The 18,133-nt window shown below is 41.2% G+C and overlaps 1 protein-coding gene across 1 annotated transcript in view; it reads right to left on the bottom strand.

The window, feature by feature from the left end:
- Positions 1-592: 592 nt before the first annotated feature.
- LOC311632180 (cadherin-related family member 3-like) overlaps positions 593-18,133 on the bottom strand; it is a gene marked incomplete at its 5' end in the record, with an annotated part of 58,850 nt that continues 41,309 nt past the window's right edge. The window contains 8 exons of the mRNA XM_084903324.1: positions 593-2,550; positions 4,689-4,737; positions 6,633-6,697; positions 6,813-6,832; positions 7,529-7,728; positions 8,736-8,980; positions 11,148-11,319; positions 13,802-14,034. Coding sequence (XP_084759450.1) covers positions 2,393-2,550; positions 4,689-4,737; positions 6,633-6,697; positions 6,813-6,832; positions 7,529-7,728; positions 8,736-8,980; positions 11,148-11,319; positions 13,802-14,034 — 1,142 coding nt within the window. The 3' untranslated portion in view covers positions 593-2,392. The remainder of the gene's footprint in view (positions 2,551-4,688; positions 4,738-6,632; positions 6,698-6,812; positions 6,833-7,528; positions 7,729-8,735; positions 8,981-11,147; positions 11,320-13,801; positions 14,035-18,133) is intronic.

Here is an 18,133-nt window from a genome sequence, read left to right as displayed (position 1 = left end):
AGGAGACAGTGACGTGAAAGGCGGAGATTAGAGGAAGGAGCCACAAGCCCAGGGACACCAGGGCAGCCACCAGGAGCTGAGGAGGCCGCTAGCAGGTTCTCCCCTAGAGCCTCCCGAGCCAGTGTGGTCCTGCCAACGTTTAGAATTCTGGCTTCCAGAACTGTGAGAGGATCGAGTGCTGCTGCTTAAGGCACCAAGTCTGTGCCATGTGGAAGGCAGCCTCAGGAAATGCATCCCGTCATTACTGCTAAATTGGAGCCTGGTAGTAAAATGGAAAAGCGCATCTAGAGTTTGGAGGCAAATTGATTTTGAACCAAAAGACAGGTCAAATTCCAGGGTTCTGCCCCAGAGAGCAGTCCTCTTCAGCTCCCCCTCCCCAACCTCCCTCTCACACAGTTACCTTTCCCACCCTACCCCCAGGCACACTGTCTCCAGCGCATACATTATCTCTTGGCCAGTTCCAACAAAGGAAAGTAAAAACAATGAACCAGTTTTTCTTGGTTTTGGCACAGGCAGACACAATACTAATAGATCCAATCCAGACTTTTGAGAAATAAGTTTATAAATGCTTTGGGGGTTTTTTTGTTTTCTTTTGTTTTTCTTAAAAGCTCAGGTGGTGGCAGACGGAGACTCACATGTCTACATCCATCTAATCGTAATTGATCCAGCGAGAGTCTTTCCGGAGAGGGCAGAGCGTTTCCCAGGCTTCAGTCTCTCCCTGGTGGAGGATTGTCATGCCATCTGGAACAAGGCGGTCTGCTCCTTCACAAAAGCTGTGAAGCTCATTACTGGCCAATTCCAGCAAAGATGGCTGAGAACCATGGAGGGACCCTCACCATGTTCCAAGCCACTGCTCTCTCGCTGGCCAGGTCTGACTTAATGAAACCAATCCTGTTTAACTCTGAGAGATAATGCTTACAGTTTAAAGAGCACTGCCAAATGTAGAACCGCAATTCTTTTATGTTGTTTCTCACAACAAAATGATGAGACAGGAATAGGGTAGGGGGAATTGTATAATATATATTGATGACTGTACATAGTCTTGAAGAAGAAAACCGATTTTCAAAGCTCCCGACTTCAATCCCACCGATGTCCCCCACACCATAGTGCCCCTGAGGATTGACCCAAGGGGTTAGACATAAGTGGAAATGAGCCTGTTTATGTCCAGGTGCTCTCTCTTCTTGGGGGTGAGGTGTCCCAGGGCTGAGAAGGGATCATCCCTGTGCACACATGCAAAGGGGCATCAACATTAGGACGTTTCTGGCCATCCAAGCCCCCATAATCTTCTGACTCAAGGTCATTGCTCATGGTGTGTTTTTGCTTTGAATAAGATTTATTATGAAAATATCCCATGTGACCCTAGCTGGTTTTTCTCAGTGGGTAGAGCCTTGGCCTGTGGACCAAAGGGTCCTGGGTTCAATTCCAGTCAAGGGCACGTACCTTGGTTGCAGGCTCCTCCCTAGCCCCAAGAGGGCCGTGTGCACGAGGCAACCAATTGATGTGTTTCTCTCACATCGATGTTTCTCTCTGTCTTTCCATCTCTCTTCCACTTTCCCTAAAAATCAATGGGAAAATATCCTTGGGTAAAGATTAACAAAATAATAATAATTTTAAAAATATACCCCATGTTGAACTCTATTTTGGGTTAAATGTGGATTTAGTCTTTACCATCAACATTGCTCTGGTCTCCTGCTACCATGGGTCTTCTTATACCCAAGAGGGAGATCATGGGAGAGCACATGTGTACTTAAAACTTATGTGTCTGAGTACATAGTTCTCAAAAGGTTGGATGCCTACATCTCCCTGGCAAGTCATCAGTAATAATAAGGTTTCTGGGGTTCGTTCTCCATAGCTCTACAAAAAGCAATGTAAAAGCAGGACCAATTGTGCTTTTAGGAAATGCTGGGGAAATTCTTTGTTTCTTATGACTACTAGAAACCAAAAAAGTTATTCTCTAAAGACAATTCCCATTTCTGTTTTGTGGGACATAGGAGTAATAAGCAATTTGAATTAAAGGCGAGAGATCTGGATTTATATACTCAAATTCATTTATTCACTAAATATGTATGGAGTCCCCACTGTGCCAACCATCTACCGGGGCTGTAGCAGTGAGCAAAACAGGCTCCAGTCGTAACAAGCACACCTTCCACTGGGCAAAGTCAGGCCGTGAACATGCATCAGTTTAATCTCTAGTTTTCAGCAAAGCTATTTAGAGATTCAGGGTTGACCAGTCCTGCTGTCCTCACCCTGATGCCCTGAACTGGAGGATTCCAAAAAGCTATAAACAAAGCAGCTGGCCTCACATCTGTCATTTCATTAAATAGCCAGGGAAAAAAATTGCCTTGAGAGTGACTCAAACCAAACCAGCAGCCATTCAGCCACACCGGAAGTGCTAGTCCTGCATGGGAATCCTTAAGGACGTGGACTCCTCCGAAGGGTGGGGTTCGGGGAGGGTGTACATGCCCGCCCAGGACGCCTCCTGGTGCCCGGGGGACTTCTTCCACTTCCGTGCACCTGTTCTGCTGTTATATTCATACACATTCCCAGAGACTGCGAGAAAACACAAAACACAAAGAATGTAGATTATAAGGAACTCACAAAGCATTGGTTCATCCCACAGTGTTTACTGAGCATTTGCTATATAGCCAGTAGTAACAAGCTGTTTGTCTTGTCAAGCCTTTCTCTGTTACCAAAGGGAAAATGAGAAGCAAGACTTGAAGCAGTGTGTGATTTCACGTGCATTAAAAATTGCCCCTTTAGCACTATAGATATCTTCTCTGGTGGAGGAATGGTGTTTCACCTTTACCATGGTAGTGATCATATGAATCTATATAGGTGATTAAATGTCACAGAACTATTCCCGCAGACGTAAAAAAAATAAGTGCATGCCCAAGCTGACCCAATCTGCAGACCAGTTCAGTGACCAGTGTCAGTTTCCTGGTTTTGGTGCTGTAGCTTTAGAAAATGTTGCCTTTGGGATAAACTAGGTGATGGGTATAAAAATTCTCAATTTCTTGGGAATTTAATTATTTTAAAATCAAACATTTTTTTAAAAAGTCAAAATATTGTTTAAAGTTTCCCTCTAGTGAGGTGTGTGCCTTACACAGTGTCAGAGATCCCCCTGAGGAGTGAGGACTCTCAGCTCCATGCTGGGCCAATAGAAAAGATACTCAACATCTCTAAACATCTGAGAAATGCAAATTAAAACCACAATGAGCTATCTCCTCACACAGGTCAGAATGACTATCATCAATAAATCAACAAACAAGTGTTGCTGAATGGTGGGAAAAGGGGGAAGCCTTGTGCACTGTTGATGAGATGGCTAATTGATATAGCCACTATTAAAGTACAGAGATTTCTCAAAAAATTAAAAATAGAACTATCCTATGACCCAGAAATTCCACTTCTGGGTATTTCCAAAGAAACCCAAAACACTCATTTGAAAAGATATATGCACCCTTATGATCACTGCAATGTTATGTACATCAACCTAGATATGAAAGCAATCCAAGTTCCATCAATAGATGAGTGGATAGAGAAAATGTGGTACATATATAATGGAATATTCATCGACAATAAAAAGGAATAAAATTTTATCATTTATGACAACAGGGATGAACTTAGAGGGTATTGCCTTAAGTTAAATAAGTCAGACAGAGAAAGACAAATATCATATGATTTCACTTATATGTGATCTAAAGAATAAAAGAAATGAACAAACAAAACAGAAAGAGACCCATAGATACAGAGAACAAGATGAGGGCTGCCAGAAGGGAGGGGGGTTAGGGAGCTGTGTGAAAAAGGGGAAGGGATTAAGAAGTACAAATTGGTAGTGACAAAATAGTCATGAGGATGTAAAGAACAGGATAGGAAATATAGTCAATAATATTGTAATAACTATGTATGATGCCAAGTGGATAATCAAAGGAATCACTTTGTAAATTATATAATTGTCTAACGGTGCTGTACAGCTGAAACTAATATAAAATAATATCAAATGACTACTGTAATTAAATGTTTTTAATTTTTAAAGAGTAAGTGGGACCCACCTGAGCCTAATGATGCAACTACCCACACCAGGTTGTCAGGCATGTAATTAAGCCACTTCGGACCCACCAGGCCACACCAGCTGCCAATGAAGTTCTTTTTAATACAATAAAGACAATGACTTGCCCAGGTGACACCTGCACAAATTCCTGACCCACAACATTTTGAGATATAATAAGATGGTGATGGTTCTAAGCCAGTAAGTCTCAGGGTAGTTTACACAACAGTAACCAGGAGAAGAAGAAGAAGAAGAAAAGTGTTTTATTTGGCCTAGAAAATAGAGTTTGTTTTAATTGAACTACTTACCTACATTTAAAAATAGGCAAATTTCAGGTAAAAATTTAGACTTCCAGCTTCTTTTTAAGCATCAGAATTCTGGAAACTCCAGGCCCATTCCTAATGTGGCAATAATTTGATGGAGCCCAATAACAGTTATGGCTCCCAAGCACCAACCGCCATTGATTACTGAACTGTATTATATATCACCTTTTGGTCATTTATTTTACCTGCCTGGACCCTGAATGGTTTGCTTTAGTATAGAGTCTCATTATGCAAAGCACAATGAATAAGTAATTTATTCACATAGCTTAGCATCCAAATAGGCAAAAGGGGCTTAATTCAAAGATACTTCAGCACCATACCTGGATCAATAGCTTCTCCGTCAAATATAGTTTCATACACAATGGTTTCCTTTAAAAAAAAAAAAAAAAAAAAAAACAACAACACATAAAATATTCCAATAAAGTCACTTGATAAAATTAATTTTGACAAGTATTGAGTACTTTGAGTAGGTGATTTCTTACAAATTGCCTTGTTTTTCTTATGTAGAGAGCTAGCAGCCCTGGTTCAAAAGTGCCCTGCTATTCTTTTTTTTTTTTTTAATTGTATTTTTTAAAATATATATTTTATTGATTTATTGATTTATTTTTTTATTTTTTTTACAGAGAGGAAGGGAGAGAGATAGGGTTAGAAACATCAATGAGAGAGAAACATCTATCAGCTGCCTCCTGCACACCCACCACTGGGGATGTGTCCACAACCAAGGTACATGCCCTTGACCAGAATCAAACCCTGGACCTTTCAGTCCACAGGCTGAGGCTCTATCCACTGAGCCAAACCGATTTCAGCTGTCCTGCTATTCTTGTCTCCTACCAGCCCCAGTCCCCACATCAGTCTGCCCGCCATGACCGCCCTCAACTCAGATCTTCTTTCTGATGTGAAGTCTCTTATCATGAAAGGGGAACATGAGGGCTGACTTGTGCTCCCTCAGACTTCATATGTAGAAGCCCTAATACCCAGCACCTCGGAGTGTGACTAGATTTAAACATAGGGCCTGGAAATGGGTGAGTAAGGTAGAATGAGGTCATGTCCGTGGGCCTTAATCTAGTATGACTGGTGCAGCTGTAAGAACAGAGGTTAGGACCCAGACCAAAGAGCGGAAAAAGGACCATGTGAGGACACAGAGAAGGCAGCTACGTGCAAGCCATGCCGAGACACCTCAGAAGACACCAAACCTTCTGACCTTCCCCTGAGACTTTGAACCTCCAGAACTGGGAGAAAATGGGTCTTGTTTCTGCCACCCAGTCTGTGCTGTTGTTTTTCCAGCCCTCACTCGCTAGCTGAGTGCGTGGCTGGCGTCAGTGTCATAAAGGAAGACGCAGGGAAGAGAGCAAGGAAAGAGAATGGGCTCATGGTCAGTCAGGACTCAGGCAGACAAGCCTGTTAAAGGGACAGCAGGTGGAGAGAGGAAAGGGAGATGGAGACTAAAACATGCCTTCTTGCCCTGGCCGGTTTGGCTCAGTTGGTACAATGGTGGCCTGTGGATTCAAGGGTCCCGGTTTTGATTCTGGTCAAGGACACATGCCTGCATTGTGGGCTCAATCCCCAGTGTGGGGTGTGCAGCCAGTCAATGATGATTCTCTCATCACTGATGTTTCTCTCTCTCTCTCTCTCTCTCTCTCTCTCTCTCTCTCTCTCTCTCTCTCTCTCTCTCTCTCTCTCTCCCTCTCTGAAATCAATAAAAAATATATTTATATTTTTTAAATGCCTTATTATACTGTTTCACATGTCTATTTCCTGGAACAGCCTTACCCTTGTACAGCTGTTGACATGGATCCATTAATGAGTGAGTATTAGCCAATTTAAAGATTTCAATACTCCAGAATACAGATTTTACTACCTGCTAAGAAACCCCAGGGTTGAAGGACTTATTCAGCTTTATCACATATGTAATCTATTTTCAAATCTAGATTTTTTTCTTTTTTTCTGTACTTATTTACCTAACACCACCTTGTTGTGAAAAAACAGATCTTATTTTTAAGCAGTGGTAAATAATGTTGTTTTTGCTGAATATAATACAATATTAGCAGCGAAATTGGACCTAAGTGAGATTCTAAGACTGAATCTGATATCCCATTTTTGTAATTCAATAGAAGCTGATACATTGAAATAATTTTATTTCTTTCAATGATGCCTAAATAGATTTACCACGTGTTTACATGGAAGAACTTTTTATTGAACAAAATTATAGAGAAACTGCAGTCCTCTTTCTTCTAACTATGGAGGGCTCATAAAAATGTACTTACTGTTAATACTTTTAGTTTTTTATTCCTGATTTCCATGACAATCTTTTCCATTTGATTTTTATCTCCTGTTCAACAAATACATAAACAAACAAATAAATGGCAGGTATCTATCTAATGAGTGGCTTTTTAAAATCACACAATTCATCATAATCATGTGACAATGAGCAATCTGTATCTTACCTGCAATATACTTTATACCCCTGTATGAAAAGAAAATTTGACAAAATATCAGCTTTATTAGACTACCACATGGTAAAAATAAAAATTATGTTTTGCAGCACCTGGCTATTATTACCACATCTCTCTTATTCCCAGTTTTTAAAACAATTCTGTATGGCCAACTAATCTCATTAACCATCACCATCTCCCGTCGCTGAGTCATAAAGGATCTCTGCTTAGTTAATAAAAACTCATAATAAACTCTATTTTGGAGGCCATGGTATTCTGCTCCCTGATAAGCTATTTAGGATGGTGATGAAAGCATCTGCATTTTCTCCATTTCTTTGGCATCTGCCCCATTTCATAGAGATTCAAAGCAAGTGTGGCGAGGGCACCTGGACTTACCACCTGTCCATAGTCCCCGGTGGCTGTCACACACCTGTCTGTGCTGCATAATATGGGAGTTGTTTGGCTTGTTTGCTCACAAATTGACTTGTTTAAAATCTATTCTCACAGAAAACGTGTTTCAGAGGCGCTAAGGTAGACCCCAAAGACACGCTGTTGCTGTTTTTTAAAGTTAGAGCAGGTTTGGAGCTCGGAAAGGGACCGTCAGCCTTTGTTCCTCAAGTGCGTTCTTCTGTGCCTCTTCCTGGGCGCTTAGGCAGAAGCCCTCAGTGGAGCATCACCAAAGGATTTCAACTCTTTGCATCAGAAGCTTAGAAAGAAAAACCACGTACTTGGGCTTGGGCTTGGAGACTTGCTTGGCCGTCTTCTGACAGCATTTCAAGGTGCTTCCGTATCTCCAGAGCAGGAAGCATACCCAGGACGCCAACCCGGCAAAGAAAACAGCCATCAGAGTGAAGATGAAAGGAACATACCAGCCCCTGGAGGAGTACGTGTTGATGGCTGTGTACACGATGGTCAGGCCTTTTCTTTGCTGGGAAACAGCATTTCAAAGCAAACAGAGCATTAGTTTATGTTTTTCAGAGGGCATCTGTTTACACATGAGCATCAGTATGGAGCTGTGGTCCCATACAGCCAGTGGGGAATAGACCCAAATATGCGGATTTTTGTAAAAACCCACAGGGGATACTAAGGAACACCCAAGCCCAGAGAAGGCACCAATTTAGGGATCTGCAGACTTGAACTGTATGCAATGACCACATTTCCCGTCTTGACTGCAGTTTTCTCATCTGGAAAATAAAGGGATTGAACTAGGTGGCACCTGAGGATTTTTTAGGCTTGTATGCTTCTATTATCTACTCCACACAGGATAAAACCCTTTTGTGCAGCTTGAGAGAACAGTGTTTTCATAAAAATCAAATATTCTGGTGGAAAGATGTATCATCCATGTTGTAAAAAGTGACTGTATTTCAAAGGACAGAAGACAATAGCATACACGAACCACACAGTCTAATGCAGAGGCTTTCTCCTTGGGTGCCTCTGAAGCTGTTCTGGGATCCTGCAGAGGCTTTGCTGCTCTGTTTTTGAAATAACAAAAAACTAAAGGGTCTGCTAAACTTCATAGCCTCAGATCAAACATTAGATGAAATAAATATAACAAATGCACTACAGTGCCTAGCACATGGTAGGTGCCCATTACTATGAATAATATGGCCAACAACAGAGAGTAACATTTAAAAGTGCCGATTTGTAGAGATATTTAACTGGTAGATTTCACTGGTCAGTGGGCCTTTCTGGTGGGCGGGACTTTCAGACCACCTAGACATAATTAGTTCCATGTGCTCCACCTGCAATTATCACAAATGATCACCATGGTTACGTACAGTTTACATTCAGGGTGGGTGGGGGAGAGAGCAAGTGGAAAGGCATTTGGGTGAAGGTGTTGCCCTATATAACCTGCTAGCCCTTTTAGATGAAACTTTTATTTACAAGAGAATATTTCCCACACAGAGACCCAAATTAAATTCCATAACTCTTTACTTCCGAACTGGTGGTTGCAGGAGGTGGCACACTGGCCCTTGCCACATAAATATCCATAATAGCAGTGCCTGTCCTAGGCTTGGTGGCTTTGCCATATTTCAAGTTGTCATCGATTATGTGGACCACGAGATGGTACTGCCGCTGCAATTCAGCTCCAGATTCAAAGTGAAAAGCGTTCTTCACAATTAATCTTGGAGTATTTGAACCTCGAGTTGGGTCAAATCCGAAGTGATGGTTCTCATTTCCTTTAAAAGGGATAGTTGAAAAATTATTTTGAGATATGTTAAATGGTCTCCTCTAACTGTCATAGGTAGCTTTTGAAACACAATAGTGATAAATAAATAACATTTCCATTGGTCTATGAATTCCTACATCTACACAAGGCTTATAATAAATTGAAGTCAAGTAAGTAATAAATTCAGTTGGTTAAGATCATGAATCCTATCTCCATATAAGGTCAGGAGGGTCAGACTATTATCAAATTTCTCTGCCTTAATTGCTTCCCCTTCCTTTATCTCCCACTCAGAAAAATTTTATTTCCACTGTCCGCTTAGTCTAGATCAATATCAGATGGGCCAGTCAAACCACAAATATCTATTGAGCCCCTACTCAGTTTCAAGTCCAGTTTCAATGGCCCTGGAGACACTGTTGTAAAACTACATGCACATAGTACCCCCACCACCTAGCAAGAGAAGCAGACATGGAGCTAGTCCTTCTAAGGAATTATCAAGGCAATTACTAACATCCACACTCCCATTCTTTCAGGTACATGACAGCAGGTCTGACCTCCAAACTTTAGGAACTTCTTGTTTTCCAAACTTTAGGAACTTCTCCTTGTTATACTGTCTCATGATACCCAGTAATTTTCCTTAATAGAACTTTTCATACTTTGTAATTTTATAATTGCTGATCTTACCACTCATTCAATGAATGATGAGTTCCATGAATATAAGATTCATATCTATATTGTACCTTATTGTGTGCCCATCTTTGTGTGGGTGTGTGTTTTTGTTTATTTGTTTGTTTGTTTGTTTTACACCCTACAGTGGAATAGCACATTACAGGTGAATACTAGGAGTAGAACTAACATACTAGTACTAGTATACATACTGTGTGACACAAATTTTCCTAATTCATTTTTGGGGGGGAGGGTTAATAAAATATTTTATTTACATAGTAACTCTCATAGTTCAAGGATAAAAAGAATGTTGATTTGTAACTGAATAGTGGAATGAATTAATGGAAACTTTGACACCCAGGAATCACTTCAATATATATATCCCAAATTTTCTACTATGTAAAAGCATGCCCCTACTCCAGCTTCCCTCTCCTTTTGAAAATCTTATTCTATCTTTCATGCCTCTCATTTAATAATTTTATGATCTTCCTCAGGCTGGACCCATCTGTTCATACTACTTCTTCTAGGCCATGCTCTCTAGATTCACTGAGCTCTGTAGACATCTATAGCTGCCATCGGGGGCTAGATTACTTGGCTGTAACCATGGTGTGCTGTGATCAGATCTCATGGAAATCCTGAGGCCTGGGTAAGGGTACTCTGAGTACGAGGGCTCCTGCTGGGTCCTCCCACCTGACTCTGAGGCAAATGGGCAAAGGTGAAAACAAGAGAGAAGTGCCCTGGCTGGTGTGGCTTAGTTGGTGGGTGTCATCCTGTGCACCAGAGGTTGCCAGTTCAGTTTCCCATCTTTTAGTACATATTTGGTCTCCAATGAGTTTCTCCCATATGTCATCTTATGACCAAAGTTGATATGGACCTCTGTGAATCCAACAATAATGCAGATGAAAACACCTATCCTAGAGATTCTGTATCCTATCACATGGAAAGGGGGCTGCACAAGGACAACAGCTGTTGTTCCTTGTAACTTAACCAGCAGTGTTTCCCATGCAGGTCCAAAGTCTCTTCATTGTCATCGAAATGGATGATAGATTGCTCTAGCCAGTTTGGCTCACTGGATAGAGCTTTGGCCTGTGGACTCAAGGGTTCCAGGTTCAATTCCAGTCAAGGGCACGTATCGCAGTTGCAGGCTCCTCCCCATCCTATGCCCTTGTCAGGGCGCGTGCAGGAGACAACCAATCGATGTATTTCTCTCACATCAATATTTCTCTGTCTTTTCCTCTCTCTTTCACTCTCTCTAAAAGTCAATGGGAAAATATTCTCAGGTGAGAATTAAAAAAAAAGAAATCAATGATATTCCACAACAGGAATTAAATTGGATATATGGAAGTGAAAAGGATTTCTTAGGGAAACTTAATGCCATAGATATGAAATAGCTTAACATTTATAAACATAGTTATTTCCAAGTTTATATCATGTTGAAGCGGATATGACTAATGTCAATTTAAGACATGCTCATGGTTAAAAGGAATAAGAAAAGAAATAATAAAATTATTCACCAGAAACTATCTCAAAGCGCATTTCAAAATCTTGTGAATCTCTGTCGTGGCAGTTTAGTTTGAAGCCATTGACGTTTGTCCCAGGAACAACATTGTCAAAAATGACGGCCTTGGAGAGAGAGGGTGTGCAGACAGGTGCCTCGTCATTCTCATCTTCGATGTCTACAGTGACCTGTCAGCAGGGAGGGAGACAGAAACATCACATCCACGCCATTTGACTATTTATACACAAAATCTGAAATAAGCATCTGGGTAGAGACCGATCACTTAGGATTACTAAATTAAAAGTCTGCCATTGTGAGTTTGAAGAAATGTTTCTGCAGATTTGGGTTCTGGCTGACAACCAACTATTTGGCTGGCTTATTATTCCTGGGTCAGCTGTGACATTCGGTGTGGCCATTAGGGAGAGCTTTGGGCTCATTAGAAGAACCTGTGGAAAACTCAAAAATTTCATAAATAATGAGAAAAGGAAAGCTGAAGAATAATGCTTCTAAAAAGTGTAATTCCTTGAACCTTTTAAATATCTCTGCTTAATGGCAAATATATCCTGAGTTTTCTCTTTTGTAACTTAGGGTCCTCCTCTGCATCATTCTCTCAAGCACAATATGTTTTTTGGTAACAATATGATTACTTCAAAGTGTGCTCTGACTTTAATCAGGAGCTCTTATCAACCTTGTCTTAATTAAAATACCATAAACTGGGAAACCATGATTTACTGGGAAAAGATCAAAATATCAAGGATTTTTAAATGTCAGTGATCGAATGCCAGTCGGATAAGAAAGGTTATCTGCCCACTCTCAGATGAGTAATAACTTTCTCACAACATTTGCAGAATCATCCCTGGTGTGCTCGTATTTGCAAGTATTATCTTTCTAAAACGTTTTCTGTATCTTTTAACAACACAGCTAAATTCTTTGGGAATAATTCAATCTCTAATGCTACTTCTGTAGTAGAATGCAGCTATCTGTTCTCTTCGATATGTGGGGTGCTTTCAAGTGATGCTAGGGAGACTACCGTGATATAATGGAAACAGACAGGACTGGAAATCTTTATTAAAACTTTGGGCCTTCTCCTTGCCAGGATAGCACATTACAAGTGAATACTAAGATAGAACTAACATGTGCATTGTGTGTGGTACAGATTTTGGTACAAGTGACTTAACCTTGTTTTCTTCATCTGTAAAAGTGGGAAGACAACCAAGCTACAGAATCCTGTCCCCTTAACTGTAGTTCGGTCCCCCTGAAAGTCAATCTAACTGGTGCTCACAAGGACAGATCAGGAAACCTAATCACCACATGAACAGCAAGCCAGGTCTCTGTACAGTAAGAGGAAAGGCACAGTGAGTCATCAGGCCAGATGGGGATCTTAAAATTCTTTCATCCTGCCCTAGCTGGTTTGGCTCAGCAGATAGAGCGTTGGCCTGCAGAGTTAAGGGTCCCAGGTTCAATTCCAGCCAAGGGCACATGCCCGGGTTGTGGTCTTGATCCCCAGTAGGGAGCATGCAGAAGGAAGCAGGTCAATGATTCTCTCTCATCATTGATATTTCTTTCTTTCTTTTAAAAAAAATATATTTTATTGATTTTTTACAGAGGAAGGGAGAGGGATAGAGAGCTAGAAACATCAATCAGGCGCCTCCTGCACACTCCGAACTGGGGATGTGCCCACAACCAAGGTACATGCCCTTGACTGGAATCGAACCTGGGACCCTTAAGTCCACAGGCTGACACTCTATCCACTGAGCCAAACCGGTTTCGGCTCATCATTCATGTTTCTATCTCTCTCTCCCTCTCCCTTCCTCTCTGAAATCAATATGAAATATGTATTTTTTTAAAATTCTTCCATCCTATATCTGTTTCTTGTTCAGTGACAAAACCTTCTAGTCATTAATAACACATACCACATCATTAACACAGAAGCATTCACTCTTGATATCTGCCAGGAATCCTTTGATGCTTCTAAAATAATTTAGAAGCCCACACACACTATCTCCCACTGCAATGCCACAAGAATGCCCCTTGGTTAACTACCTTCATTGTAAACATTACCTCCCAATGAGAGGCAGCCTGGGTTTGCTCAGTTCTGCAAACCCTGAGTGACTTCAATTAATTTTCCTAAACTCTGTGCCCGAGGTTTTTCACCTGTAGAGTGGAAATGATGATAATCATTGCCTTCCATGAAGACTGAATGCAAGGATGAACTACATCAATATATAAAACGTGCCAAGAACAAGAGCTCGCACATGATAAATGTTAGATGTGTATTTGCAATCACTACAAACTTCTTAATCTCATGAGAATTACTGTTATTATGTGACCACTTTTCATTGTTGTTCCTTGACCATTTCAATTTTAATAAATTAGAACTTAATGGATCATCTTTATTATATCAAAACCTGAGGGTCTCGCCGAAACCGGTTTGGCTCAGTGGATAGAGCGTCGGCTTGGGGACTGAAGGGTCCCGGGTTAGGTTCCGGTCAAGGGCATGTACCTTGGTTGTGGGCATATCCCCGGTGGGGGGTGTGTAGGAGGCAGCTGATCGATGACTCTCTCTCATTGATGTTTCTAACTCTCTATCCTTCTCTCTTCCTCTCTGTACAAAATCAATAAAATATATTTTAAAAAAACAAACACAAAAACCTGAGGGTCTCTACTCACCACGGTCATCGCTGTGCGAGGATGAAGTCTGTCACAGTCCACACCTTCCACCGTGAGGTTATACTGCTTCACAGACTCGTAGTCTGGCTGTGTGGTGAGCTCAATCATTCCAGAGCGAGGGTGAATCCAGAATCTTTGTATAACTTGAATGTCTCCACTAGCTATTTTGTACGTAACACAGTTTGGTGGGTAGTCTTCATCAATGGCGGTCACTCTTCCAACTTTGTAGAAAGCTGACATTCACAGTTATTAAGGTTCATTCTTGCCATGCAGATACACAAGTTTTAAAAGCTTGACAAGTCTTTGCCTTCCAAATAGTATCATAGTTTCTCAAAGGGCCAATCTGAATGCCTTTGGACAATGAAATGTGCTTGAAAAGCCTAACTCTACATGATGGAAGTGGCTTAAGTCAAATAATATGAATAAACCAGAACTTCATAATATCAATAATTACATGTATTGCATGCTTATTTCCTACTAGACATTATAGTAAGACTAGAGGCCCAGTGCACAAATTTGTGCACCAGTGGGTCCCTCAGGGTGGCCTGCAGGGATCCAGTGGAAACCTACAGTCCAACACCACCTGCCATTCCCGCCTGCTGGTCCCACTCATCCCACCCCCGCTGTTGCTGCCACAGCTCGCACCTAGTCAGTTGTGATCAGAGGCACTTGCCAGCCATGAGCCCTGTGTCTGATGCCTGTCCCGACCCGCACCTGTCTGTCTGGTGTGGGTAGGGGGACGGAACACAGTGCCCAACACCAACTTCCTGGAGGCCAGGCAGTGCTATCAGGATCGTGCCGGAAGCACAGGTTCATGGTGCCTGGCCCATTCTCCTGAAATTAGACTCTAATTGTAGTGGGGATGGGAGTGAGGGCTACACAGCATACTTATAGTAATAGATAACAGGTATAACAGACTTGCCCCTCAGTCATTTTCTGACTGGACTATAAGCTCCAGGGAGGATGGATACCAGACCTCCTCCATGTAGTGAACACCACCACATATGACTAGACACAGCAACATGTGCATAGGACATTGCAGTTGCTAATCATCAATGAAAATTACAGTGAAGGAACTATTTCATGGGACACCGTCAACTGCAGCCTCAGAGGATTTCTTTCAGTTTGCATCTTTTTTTTTTAAATATATTTTATTGATTTTTCACAGAGAGGAAGAGAGAGGGATAGAGAGTTAGAAACATTGATGAGAGAGAATCATCGATCAGCTGCCTCTTGCACACCCTCCACCAGGGATGTGCCCGCAACCAAGGTACATGCCCTTGCCGGGAATCGAACCCGGGACCTTTCAGTCCGCAGGCCGACGCTCTATCCACTGAGCCAAACTGGTCCCAGCTGCATCTTTCTTTGACTAAGGTTCATCCATCTCTGGTAATGTTATTAAGCAGGCAATGAACACAACTCAGAATACTAAGAACAGAGAAAACATATTTCTGGAAAAAAATAATATTTCATTATGATAAACCCAGAGTATAAAGAGTCCAACCTCAAAAAAGGTGTTACAAATGATCACCAACCACTTAAAATAGATTAAGGTAAAATTGCCATCTCTATCCTACAGTTCTAGGCAAAGTTGGCATCGTTTTTGCATTTAACACCTGGTTAAGCATAATGGAAAGCCTATCCTTCTGTATAAATAAAATTAACCCTCCAGTAAAATTAAAAGCCATCTTGAGCATCTTTAGCTAAAGTTTGAAATAGAGTAATTATGAAACTCTGCGACTCTGCCAGACATCTTATCAAAAACCATTGGAAATGAAATGTGTTTTCCCTTGTGACCTGCAACCCACTGTGATTCAATTTTCATGTATTTTCTTCTAAATCATTTCTGTTAAAGAAAAAAAAAAACTTTTTTGATTACCTCCCTTCATAAGCTATTTGTCAATGAGAGATTTAGTTGCTCATTACATACCATCGGATTTTATTTTAAGTTAAAGATTATAGAGTCCTATAATTTTGTTAGGATAACAAAAAAGCCTCATGTGGTGCTCAAGCCACTCTGACACCCTACACTAACCAACAGCATGAAAAACACTGCACGTTAATGGATCGTCTAATGTCCTGGTCTACAAGCTAAAGGTTAGATATTCTGAGGAGAGTTTGTTTTCAGAGTAGTTTTAATTCCCTCATTTAAAATGAGCCATGACTGAGCTGTGAAGATGGTTTAGTCTCCTCTGGGGGGGGATTGCCTCAGAACACCAACCCTCCCTTAATTTCATTTATCCTTTGTCCTCTGGTAGGGAAGATCAAAGAATGTTTTGTGTGTATTTTTAATGGCAAGGAAAAAATACTGGCACATCGTAGGCACTGTATTGTTAGTGTTTATTATTATTATTGGCAATACTGTTGGTGGCTTTTGTCAGTATGAACCATATACTTTACATGCATGTAATTATCAGTTAATCCTCATCTCAACTATGACATTGTTATTGTAATCTCTATTTCCCAGATGAGAACTCAAGGGCACATGGAGGTTATATGACCTGCCTAAAGTCATTTGACTAACAGTGGCAGAGATAGAATTCGAATCCAGTTCTATTTGATTCCAACTCTCATCGTTTTTCTGCTACATCATGCTGCTCCCTATGAAGATGGAAAAGTCCTCTCTCTGTTACAACAGGACATTAACCAGCCTTTTGGAGAGTAGATCACACACACAACAAGATCCCCTTATTTCTTCATATGAATTCTCTGAACTTGTGTTCAAACTTCTGGTAACCTCAATCATCAAAATTCATCCAAAAAAAGCAGATGAGACTACAAAACAGAGACCCGGACCAGGAATTTGGAAGTCTGTATTACCCATCATCTCTGCCATTCACTAGCTGTGTGGCCCAATTCTCTGTCCCTCCCCCACGGTAAAATAAAAAGGTTGAATCTTTGCAGTCCTTCCAAATTGACAGTGCTGTAATTGAAAATTCTAAATCCTTCCCATAAGCCATCAAGAAGGTATTAAATTATAATTAAGAAAAGCTAGCCATATTCAATACATTTAGAGAGTCCTACCTTGAAAACATAAAATTATATTTCAGGACAGCTTCAGATAGTTGGAAAAGAAACGGACATACCATTGGTAAAACACTTGGTTCCTACTATTTGCTATCTTTTAAAAATGCCAGTTTCCAAAGGCAAACCGATAAGATGGTGAAAAGATCTGGGGCTTGAGGAGGAGAGAAGGGTGAATAGGCAAAGCACAGATAGATTTTTAGGGCAGTGAAACTATTCTGTATGATACCCTCTGGTAGATGTGTGTGACTATACATTTGTCCAGACCCATAAAATGTACAACATGAAGAGTGAACCTAATGAAACCTATGAATGGTGGGTGATAATGACGTGTCCATGTAAGTTCACCAGTTGTAACAACTGTACCCTGGGATAGGGGATGTTGATAACGGAGGAGGTTATGGGTATGTGGGGGCCCACAAGTACATAGGAAATCTCTGTACCTTTCTCTCAGTTTAAAACTAAAACTACTCTAAAAAAATAAAGTCTATTTAAAAATGCCAAAAAAAATAATAATAAAATAAAAAGATAAAAATAAAAAAGCCAGTCTCAATTTTTAAATCCAGACTGGTTACTGTGAATATTGGAGGGTCATGGAAACCCTTCAGTCATCTGAGGAAGGCTGCAGGTCTTTTCCCTGAGGGACCCTGGAAACCAGTGCTCACCCCCTGCTCCATACTTACAACTTATCAGTTAGGCGATCATTAGAAACATGTGAACTATTTAACTTCTGTATAAAGACTCACCATAAAGCACTTCTAATAAAACTCCCTAGAGCTAGAAGACTGCCTGAACTGGAAGAATTCAAAGAGAAAAAATAAATAAAGGGAATGAGGCTCTATCAACAAAAGGAATGACAACAAAACTCTATGGCGAAGCAGCAGGATCCTGTTTACACTAATTCAGTTTATATGCAATTTTTCTAGAACTGTCTGGTCATCTATATGTGTAAAAGCCAAGCTACCAGAAGGACCAGTCACTATGACATGCATTGCGGCAACCAACCGCCCAATCAGGGCCCTGATCAGCACCCCCTAATTGCCTGTGGTCCCTCCCCCCTCCCCCCCCCCCCTTGGTCTCCCACCCTGATCGGGGGTGGGGCAGACCAGCCAACCCTCCACATTCCCTTCCCTGCAATGGCCCACCCCTGATCAGCCCCCATCGAGGCAGGCAGCAGGACCCCACCCATGCACACATTCGTGCACCAGGCCTCTGGTAAACTATAAGATTCAACTGTTTTATGTTCCAGATCTTGGACCATACACGTGCATTCATTTTACAGAGAGTTTTAAGGATTTGTTCAAAACT

Source organism: Pipistrellus hanaki (genome assembly GCF_964339955.1).
Source record: "Pipistrellus hanaki genome assembly, chromosome: 13".
Taxonomy (NCBI): domain Eukaryota; kingdom Metazoa; phylum Chordata; class Mammalia; order Chiroptera; family Vespertilionidae; genus Pipistrellus; species Pipistrellus hanaki.
This window is presented reverse-complemented; position numbering and strand designations above follow the sequence as displayed.